At 36.7% G+C, this 10400-nt stretch overlaps 1 protein-coding gene across 1 annotated transcript; it reads right to left on the reverse strand.

Moving 5' to 3' along the window:
• Positions 1-64: 64 nt before the first annotated feature.
• Positions 65-8735, reverse strand: LOC110915725 (trafficking protein particle complex II-specific subunit 120 homolog). Its single transcript, XM_022160461.2, has 10 exons — positions 8246-8735; positions 7055-7261; positions 6771-6953; positions 6421-6530; positions 5316-5375; positions 4633-4921; positions 4232-4524; positions 3278-4155; positions 1176-2003; positions 65-596 (listed from the first exon to the last, which is right to left on the reverse strand). The coding sequence occupies exons 1-10, from the start codon at positions 8654-8656 to the stop codon at positions 376-378; spliced, it is 3480 nt and encodes a 1159-aa protein (XP_022016153.1). The 5' UTR covers positions 8657-8735; the 3' UTR covers positions 65-375.
• Between the last annotated feature and the right edge of the window lie 1665 nt (positions 8736-10400).

A 10400-nucleotide genomic window follows, 5' to 3' on the forward strand; every position in this document is an offset into this window, starting at 1 on the left:
GAATGGGCTGATTTAACCACCTAGACTTTATCCATCAACACTGAGCAACATACTGAACCAAAACTTACAAAAATCACCAACAATAGTAACTAGCAGTCTTTTTAGGCCCATAAATAGGGTATAAAATATCATACCAGACTAACAATGTAACTCTTAAAGTATCAGTAACAGTAAAAAGTCCTCACATACACACAGGGTTTTGATTGATACGATTACGAGTGATAAAAAAAGTTCAAAATGTTACAACACATTACAAACAAATGCACATACTCAGGTGAGATACTCGCATACACATATATATATGGATGCATACGTGTTTTTATATATAAAATATATGTGGGAGAGATGTCGACCCTTTGTATGCAACATGAAGACTTAGAGAGTACCATTTACGCGAACATGATAAGGCGGCCCTCGACAAAAGATTGGCTCATCAGGTGAAGAAGACGGTGCACGAGCCCTCATAATTTCGTTAGGATCATCTATAACTGCAGCAGCCAATAATGTGTACTCACCCGGGACTAAGAAATACAAACAAAACGAATGTTTGATCTCTTCAAGAGGAGGAACATCCACCTTCATGCCACTTAAAGCACCTAACACAATTCCAAAAAAGAAAAAAGATAAATCGTTTTTAACCAAGCTAATAACAGCGGTGTTCAAGGTCCCTTTTTTTTTACAGTTTTTAGGTCAACCTGTTGGTAAGATTTTGACCTTTGTAAACCAAAACAAAACCGTTGAAAATTTAAACCAAACTAAAACGTTATTTCGTTACTAAGGGTTTGGTTTCACGGTTTGGGCTTATTAGGTTTATAATTAATACAAATTTAACATAAAAGTCGATCAAAATAAAGAAGCGATATTGTTCCAACTTAGAAGATCGATTCCATGCACTATATTGTTAAGCAAAGCCCAATCATGTGTATTACAAATCTTTAAATAATTAAAACCACAAGTAAAATATAAAAAAGTTAAATAGCCCAAAATCATAGGTCATATTTGGTGTTTTCCGACCCATTTTGAGAATAAACCATAAACCAAATAGTATGTACAGTTTGAAAATTGCTTAAACCGACCAACCAAAAAAGTTCTATAAAACCGGCCGCAAAACCAAATCGATACTGATTTCATGGTTTCACACCGAACCATAAACACCTTGTAGTTAATAATCTTACCAGACCATAGTACAGCAGAATTGGTGCCTTCAATGCAGTTTTCACCGGCTACGTCTCTGCAAGTAATGCTAAGATTCATACTAATAGAATCCTTGGTGTTATTCCGGACCAAAACCTCCATGGGTGTCATGTCATGTGCCAGCACATCACCGCCATCCTTAGAATTTACTTCTTTAACAAGCCGGAAACTAAAGGTCAAAGGATCTGGCAGTAAAACATCCATGATTGATGTCTGAAGGGCTGCTTGTGTGGCATCCTTAATATGCAACTCCCCAGAACTGTTTCGCCCCGACACCCACCTAACTTTAATCTTTGAAATCAGCTTCCTTATATAAGCGTTGAGTTCCGCTTTCTTCTTCTTCTCCGAGGTTTTACCATCCCCGTTTGACAGTGAATTGCTTGCAAGAAAAGAACCGTCAAGAACGGGTAGTTTAAAGTGCTCCAGTGGTATTAGTACTCTCGCACTGTAATCTCTGTCTATTCTTGTTTTGGGGTAATCAAATTCTGAAGAAGTTTCGTCACTCTCGAGCTGGACGGAGACACCGACCTCAAACACAACGTCTGTTGGATTAGATAACTCAAGTTCAAGAAATCTTAGGCCCCAGCTTCCTCTATAGGGATCAATTTTCACCAACCTATCAGCAGAATCATTATCCGATGAATTATTTGAAATCTCTCCCACGTGAGCAGGAATTTCCATTGATAGCAAGCGAGCTTTAACAAAAGATAAGCCCTGTAAAACACACACGTTTAAGGGAGTCACAAGGCGCCGTCCAGGTGGCACAACGCTAACACTTTCTGTCAGCTCTCCTTGGTTCTCTGCAGGACCTGACACGACAAGTAGCAGGGGTAAATACTATAAATGTCAACTACTGATCGTTCCATCTTTAACAGCTTAACTAGATGCTAAAGAAATACAGGTCAACCTGGTTTAACATGAAAAACAGGACAAAAGTCATCTTTAGTTAGATCTGAAAGCATAAATCTTCTATACTGTTTTATTTAAGACATCGGATCACTTAGTAATCACATCTGTCACTCACTATTTATTTATTAAAAATAATAATTGAACAAAATTGTTCCTAATCAACCAAACCCGAACTGCAGGGCCGTCCTTGATAATTCATGTACCATGTTCGAGCTCGAAAAAACGTGCCCTGGCCTTAAGAAATTGGGTATTGGGCTCACTAAAGGTCTAAACCTAATGCCAATGGGCTAATAACTAATCTAAACCATAAAAATAGTTTTGTAAGTGGGCCTATGTTGGTGTTGTATGGGTATATCTTATTATTTATTTATTTTTACATATATCAAAGTTTTTTGAAAAATAACGTGCCCTTCAAAATATCGGGCCCTGGCCGGTGGTCCTCCCGCCCCACCTTCAGGACCAGCCATGCCAAACTGTTTTGGCTTGTACCGGTTTGATTGACCTACTATCTAACCCGAATAGGTATAGTAGGAATCTAATGCAGACAAATTAAATTTCAAATGCTCTGACAAAAGTAGATAAATTTTAGCTATTCTATCCTTTATTTAACTTGTTACAATTTCAATGGATTTACTACTCCCTTTTTTAAGGTTGGATCACCGAAATCATGTAACTCAGCCACTATACAAGTTAACAACAAAAGTATAATCCCACTCAAGTTAACTAACAGTATATATACTAAAAGGTCAAAATAATTAAAATAAACTAACGATTAAAAGAAATTTCATCGCTTCATTTGTGAGATGTGCCAATAATCGACCACTTAGGAATAGGTCAATTTCAGTAGTTTAAAATGCCAAACGAGACATTCTCAGATAGAAAATTTAGCTAAAAAGAGAACGGACCAAATGGGCCACCTAATTTGTGTTTTTGATGTAGACAACCCCTCCAACTCATTTTACTCGTAAATTTATATTGGTATTGTAATAATATTGCTTTTGTAATCATAACTAATGCATCCATTATTTATTAAAAAAATTAATCAAGGGCAAAAAAGTGTTACCAGTCAACCCAACTCGGCCTGTTTTGACATGTTATCCAACCCATTCTCATATTGCCATTTCTATTGTTAGTCTTGTGAAGAAAACATAATACTAAAAGTAGTAATAATTACCTGCATAATGGATTAATAACATTGGGCTGCTTGCATCCTTTAGCGGCCTTGTCACGTTAACAAATGTGCTCTTACTAGCAATGGCATCATGATCCACCAAGCCAAGCTGCCAAGCTTTCAAAGTGACCGGTATGGTTACTTCAGCACCAGGCTTTAATGGAAGAGCAGATTTTAATGCATCATAGCCAATGGATATGACGGAATCTTGATTTTTCCCTGACAACGATATATGTGCCTGCTCAACCGCCACTGTGCCAGCATTGGCCACACTAATCCAAAGCTCACGAATCTCTCCTTCATACAATATAACAGCACCATCACCACCAACAATGTGTGAAACCAACAATGGCAGTGAAGATACAACTGTAATGCTTGGTACAGCTGTCGTTTTCAGCTTTCCGGACCCACAGCACCGGAAAGGATCAGAAATAACAAGCCCTTGTGCAGCTCCTAGAAGCAAATTATCAACATCCTTAAAGAAATGCTCAGTAATTACACCAAAACAATGAACAAGGCATCCGGGGATATTCACGGGGCCCACTTTAGTTGGAATTCCGGATAAACTGATCACTTTAGAGGAATTAGGGGGGAGAGTAACACTGATTGGAAAAGCATCGAAATTTCCAGAATGCACAGAAAGATATATGCTATTAACCAATAAGTCAAATCCACAAGGGTTTGCTAATTCCACCAACACTTGAACGGGTTCTCCAACGACCCAAACAAGTTCTTGCTTACTGTTGTTGGTTGAATCTCCTTTGCTGAATGGCGTATATATAAAAGGCCCAGAAGGAGCTGATCCGGCCCACCAATCCTCTCTAGCAGAATTTCTTTTTATAATGTCCATCTGTGATGGATGCAGAGGAAGTGAATGCAACCTAATAATCAAAAATGATATTTAGCAACCAATACCTATAACTGAAGAACAATGATATTCATTGAATGCAAAGTTACCTCACGAAAGGTAAAGCAGGATCAGCACAATGAGTTCCAGAAGGAAGTCGTTCAGCTGAATTATTGAGCGCACTTGCAAGCCCATTTTGACCTGAAGGTGTTATTAGAGGATAGTAAGATCTTAGTAGACGTGCCGCTGCACTCCATGCAGCAAGCGGATCTCCAGCACGAACAGCAGAGAGAAGTATCTCCTTTAGTACAACCATCTGCAAGGTGCTCCATTGCGACTCAAATAGAGAAACTACCAAGTGATGATGCATCTTTCCACCATCAGCAATTGATGACCCAACATCCTTGTATGAAAACAAGAATCAGAATATAATTACCTAATTAATATTCTTTTGGTTTTTAATTATACATCATATGAAGAGAGTATGAACAAATATGAATGAAAAACTCACATTGAAAACAGCATGTTTGGGAATGGAAGCTCTACTTTGAACACGATATGCTTTTGTAGTTAGAGCCAGCACTTGCATGGCACTAATAGCAGCCAAATTGTTTTCCTGTTGCAAATATAACTGAGCCACCTGCCTGGAGAAAAAGGCAGCTTTCCTGTGATAACCAAGAGTTCCATATAAACGGGCTATCTCAATGTATAATATCAGTCTATCACTTGCATCAATTAAAGCTTTCGCTCCATCTGCAGCAGCAGTCAAAAGGTCCACTACGTCCTTAGCCAGCTCACGTCTGAAACACAAAAAAAAGTAGGTTGATATACCAAAACGCGTAACCATAATTTAAGAAAGACAGTAGAAAAAGAAACACTAAAGTAGGTATCAAAGAGTAATGAAGCAATGAGGGGTAGATGAAGTCCGAAAAAAGAAAACCAACAAAGAAACAAGAAAAAAAAAAAAAAAAAGATAAACAATAACTTTGAAATGACACAGTTTGCAAAATGAATAAATCTGCCTCTTAATGAAGAAAACCTCGTATACCCTATGTCAAATATGATAAATTTACACTATCATGCCAAACTGAGTTGGATGTCCCCACATAAATGAAAACAATAAGCATATCACAGCAGTCACGAAACAAAACCTACAGCAGGCATGATAACAAACAAGAAGTTTTGAAAATATACCTGCAAAGAAATCTTGCTAACTTCAGAGTAGCTTCCAATTCAAAGCTGAGGGGTGAGACCCTGCATACATTCATGAAAAGCTTCATCAGGATGTGCTAACAAGATCCTGAAATCATAGAACTGTAACAAACTCCCCATCTGAATTTAAACATCTTACTAACATAAAGTTTCTTAAAACACTACAAACTTTCAGGACAAAGGCGAAGCCATAGGTTACTCCAGCTCAACTAATTCAAATATATATATATATATATATATATACATATATATAGGGGTTAGTCAACGTACAATTGACCTTAACGTACGATGCGTACGCGATGAGAATTCCGCACGTTATAAACCTCAAAAACGAAATCCGCATGTTGAAACCCATACATCCCGCATGTTGAAAACATAAAACAAGCATGTCGCACAAACTCGGAAGGATCCCTAACCCGGAAGGATCACAAACTCGGAGGATCACAAACTGGAAGCACTTGGAACATGCGGGTTTATGTTTTTATTAAATGCGGGTTTATAATTTATAACATGCGGGTTTATGTTTTTATTAGTGGATGATAACATGCGGAACTCAAAATCGTGTACACATCGTACGTTAAGGCCAATTGTACAGTACACTTTCTCTCTATATATAGGGGTTAGTTAACGTACAATTGGCCTTAACGTACGATGCGTACGCGATGAGAATTCCGCATGTTCTAAACCTCAAAAACGAAATCCACATGTTGAAAACATAAAACACGCATGTCGCACGAACTCGGAAGGATCACAAACTCGGAGGATCACAAACTGGAAGCATTTGGAATATGCGGGTTTATGTTTTTATAACATGCGGGTTTATAATTTATAACATTCGGGTTTTCGTTTGGTGGATTATAACATGCGGAACTCAAAATTGCGTACGCATCGTACGTTAAGGCCAATTGTACAGTACACTATATATATATATAGAGAGAGAGTGTGTGTGTGTGTGTGTATATATAGAGTATATGGAAGTATAGAACAATCCAAATTGGTGTTAAATTTACTTGTGTTATCAAGGGAGTTTTATTTCATGTGCATATGTTAAAGATGTTACCAGTGTGTATAATTTGTAAGGGTCTACCTCTGAGCATTGTCTTGTATAAATGACTTCCTGTAATGCACAATGACGCTATTGTAACGATACTTGACCTCCTCCTCTATAACTGGGTCCTTATGAACTGCTTTATCCATCTTATAGCGCACATAAATACAACAAACAAAATGTTACTCAACATCAGGATAGATGAATATCATATAATAAATCAATTTAAGTTCTTAAATTCAAAAAAGAAAACCATATATTTGAAACATTATACACAAATGTAAAGTAAATCTACAGTAACAGCATGAATAATAAAGAGATCTGAATACCAAAAGCTAACACATTATTTATGATATATCTTTAATAAGTAAATCCTTTCATATGCTTACCAACAAGGCACAAACGCCACCTTCCATTGCGCCAGCAAACCAAAAATAGTCCCCAGTCAACCTGGCAAGTTCTAAAGCGGTAGAATAATGATTATTGGCATCAACAGGTGATCCAGCTAGTAAACAATAATCTCCAATTGTTTTCTGTGCTCTGCCAAGTCTCCTCTTTTTTGCTTTAATCACCTGAAACAATTGATCAAGTTGGTAAAGTTATAATTCTCAAAGCATGCACTCGAAACTAAGAATTTAGCAATTATTTATAACAGGACACCTAAGACATAAACCTCCTCTGAGCTGAGACTGGCTTGAGAATCTAAAGGTGTCTTTAAAATAGTCCCACCAGATTCTGCTTGAAGAACCCACTTTTCAAATTCCATTAGAAGTGAAGCAGCAATGTCTTGCATCATTGTTTGCAAGTGAATTTCTTGAGTCCGCTGGTCAGCAGGAGGAAACAAAGCTAACTTATTTCCTCTGTCCTTCCCATCCGCTAGCTGCAATATAAGATAACATGAACACTTGTAAGCCATGTAACTAGGATTCTAGGAATATTTTTAAGGGAAAATATACCAGCATTTTACGCTAACTTATTGATCACAAATCAATAAAAACCTTTGAACCAAATTGAAACAAGATCAAATTTATATAAACCTTAGCAATCAGCGTTTCAAGCTACAACTTCTACCATTTGCAGACATTGGGTTATGGCACAAAGAAAGATTTTCTCTAGGTTTTGTGTTACAGAAGGTCTGGAGCAAGAAAAGAAAAATGAAGTGTTGATTAAATTCTATGTTAACGTTCTGCAATTTGATGCACATGGAGTAAAGAAAATTCACAACAATGCAAATAAAAATCACAACATATATGCGACTATGTGTATGCAAATAAACAGATACACATTTCACTCTTCACACCAATCAATCCTACAGGAAGTTGCATGTAACCAACCAATGCCACATGCCTTCTGCTCTTCAGTTGTAGACTTGTAGCATCATATAGAATATGATACAAAGTTGCACAACCGAAGAAAATCTGAAAATGAGTCTCCTGACACTTACTTGTACAATAAATTATGAAACATGATCACTAACCTAGCTCCAGATGTTACTTCACTAATCTTTTCAACTTTATTTTCTTTCCATTTCTCAAATACACAAACGAAGATCAATAAACATTCAAAAGCAATTTTTTAAAAACCGGTTCAAACCGACCGGTTGTACCAGTTGAACCATCCGGTAAAACCAGTTAAACCGCCCGGTACACCCGGTTGAACGAACCGCCTGATACACCCGGTTAAACCGTTTTTGAGCCAAATCCGGTACGGTATAAAAACCGGATTTTAAAACAATGTTCAAAAGTCAGCAACTCCTCCACATTAAAAAGAGTCGCAACTTGTGTGGCTTTCAACAACACTATCTAATCGCATAAACAAAGCTAACAAGTAAACCCTAAACATTGAGGAAAATCAGAAACACAACCTGTGAATCTGCAGGAGAGAAAGCGAAACAGCGTTGAACAACAGAAGAAGAGTATCCTTTACAAGCAACAGCAAACTGCTCAACAACAGTATCAAGATCAGGAGCAGAAGGACAATGACAGATGCCGATAACCGCATGAATTTTCCGATTGGATTGGAAATCCTCCCAGGGACTGGGCGGAGATCCTCCTACAATAAACTTGAAGCGGAGGCTGCCGGAATCCCAGGGCTGATTAGTGAAGGGAGATTTCTGGTGTTCGGTGTAGAAGGAAGTGATAGTAGAGAGTTCGATGTTGTGGTGGCGAGCGAGCATTCCGGCGTATTTGCGGAAGAGGTGGAGGTGGATTTCTCCGACTGGGATGACCGCGATCCGGATCATGGAACTGGTGTCGATGCTGACGTCAGGCTCCATTGTGGTTTGGGATTTCAGTTTGGGACTAGATCGGTTGCGGAGTTGGGGGTGTTTGTTTCTTTGGGAGTACTTATCAGCCGGAGAATTTGTTTACAAGAAATATTATACGTATGACAATTTTTTTTATTATTATTAATTTTTTTTATCTTTTTAAACATGTTATGTTATCTAGCTAGTATTATTGGAGCTCGCGCTTCACGAAGCGGTGCTGGAGATGATGTATTTGTTAAATGACATATCAATAGGTTATTCTGGACCATGCAAACTTTAATTTAAACGACTGTAAAAAACAATCAACATGGTTAAATAAACATGTCTAAAGTTGAAAGTTAGCTTTAACTATAATAAAGTAAAATATAATATATTAAATTTGTTACCTGGTATATTGATGAATTAATATAGATTATATATGTTTTAATCTAAATGACGGTAAAAATAAGCAAGCAACCAAATTAAGTAAACATATCTAAACTTAAAAGTTAGCTTTAATTATAATAAAGTAAATAAATAATAGTTAAAATAAAAGAAGAATTAAACTTATAAAAAACTAAAATATTTGTTAAAAAAGAAAATATAAAGATTAAATATTTGTTAAAAAGAGAAAATAATTAATTTTATGAACTAACGTTCACAATTGATATTTCACCAAAAATACTTATTTTCGACACGTGTCATTATTTATGATTATATAACTTTCAACATATGAAGTTGCTGATGTGCATAGCGCGGTTCGGTTTTGAGCCCCCATAGAATAGATATCAAGGTTTCGATTATCATTATTTATTATTAACAAAAAGCAGTGGAAACCTCGTTGTGGGAGGGGAGAATGAGTATAAAAGGTCTTTATTGACTTGGGATAAGTTAATTAGGCAAGATTTGCAAGAGATGATTGTAAAACAAGATCTCCAAGGCTGAGTACTTCCCGAGTAGTTGATACAACGTAGGTTGCCGAGACGACTTTCTTCAACTACATCTAATTACTCAGAATCGATCAAACACAGTCAATCTCGGCCAAAATCGGATCTAATAGGTCAACTCGAACCGAGTTTTACTTCAAAGAAAATAAAACATAACTTCTATGCCAATCATATTAAAGAATAATAAATATCATTTTCACGTATTTTGTTATAAATATTAATTAACTTTATGTTATTTGACATATATTTAAGAGTAAATTTCACTTTTGTTCTTTATGTATTATCTGAATTTTGAAACGTGCCCTTTAAAAGTTTTAATTCCATTTTATGTCCAAAAAAAGACATGTTTTATATCACTTTAAGTCTTTTACACCAAACTGAGTTAAATTACTCAATTAGGTTTATTTAAGGTAAGGGAAAAAATGGTATTTCATAAATAAATGCATCAGATCCCCTTTCTCTCTCTAATTGTGCTTCACCCCCACCCACCAAGCCTCGTCTTATCTACCCCCAAAATCTATGCATTTCAATCTTCCAAAACCCCTATGATCACTCCCCCTGTCCAATCACCATGAAATCCATTGTTGTCCTACTATCATCTCCTCATATTCTTCTTCATCCTCTTCTCCCATGTTTCTTCATGGAAAAAAGAAGAATTCAGAAATTGTAACCAAACCCCTTTCCGCAAAAGAGCTAGATCCAGAAAACACCAACACTGCAACCTCATCGCCATCGATGTAACAATCAACGACGAAGATTTTGTTGCAAAACTCATAACCCCCAACAGATTTGAACAACACCCAAATCTAAATTCAACAGGTTTCCAA

Source organism: Helianthus annuus, chromosome 16 (assembly GCF_002127325.2).
Source record: "Helianthus annuus cultivar XRQ/B chromosome 16, HanXRQr2.0-SUNRISE, whole genome shotgun sequence".
Lineage (NCBI taxonomy): Eukaryota > Viridiplantae > Streptophyta > Magnoliopsida > Asterales > Asteraceae > Helianthus > Helianthus annuus.

Bases quoted from the DNA above. Each gene is read 5' to 3' on its own strand.
- LOC110915725 (XM_022160461.2), bottom strand. From the start codon at position 8,656: ATGGAGCCTGACGTCAGCATCGACACCAGTTCCATGATCCGGATCGCG. The intron at 7,262-8,245 runs GTTGTGTTTCTG...CTTATATTGCAG, and splicing joins TCTCTCCTGCAGATTCACAG to CTAGCGGATGGGAAGGACAG. The intron at 4,525-4,632 runs GTGAGTTTTTCA...TTTTCATACAAG, and splicing joins CCAAACATGCTGTTTTCAAT to GATGTTGGGTCATCAATTGC.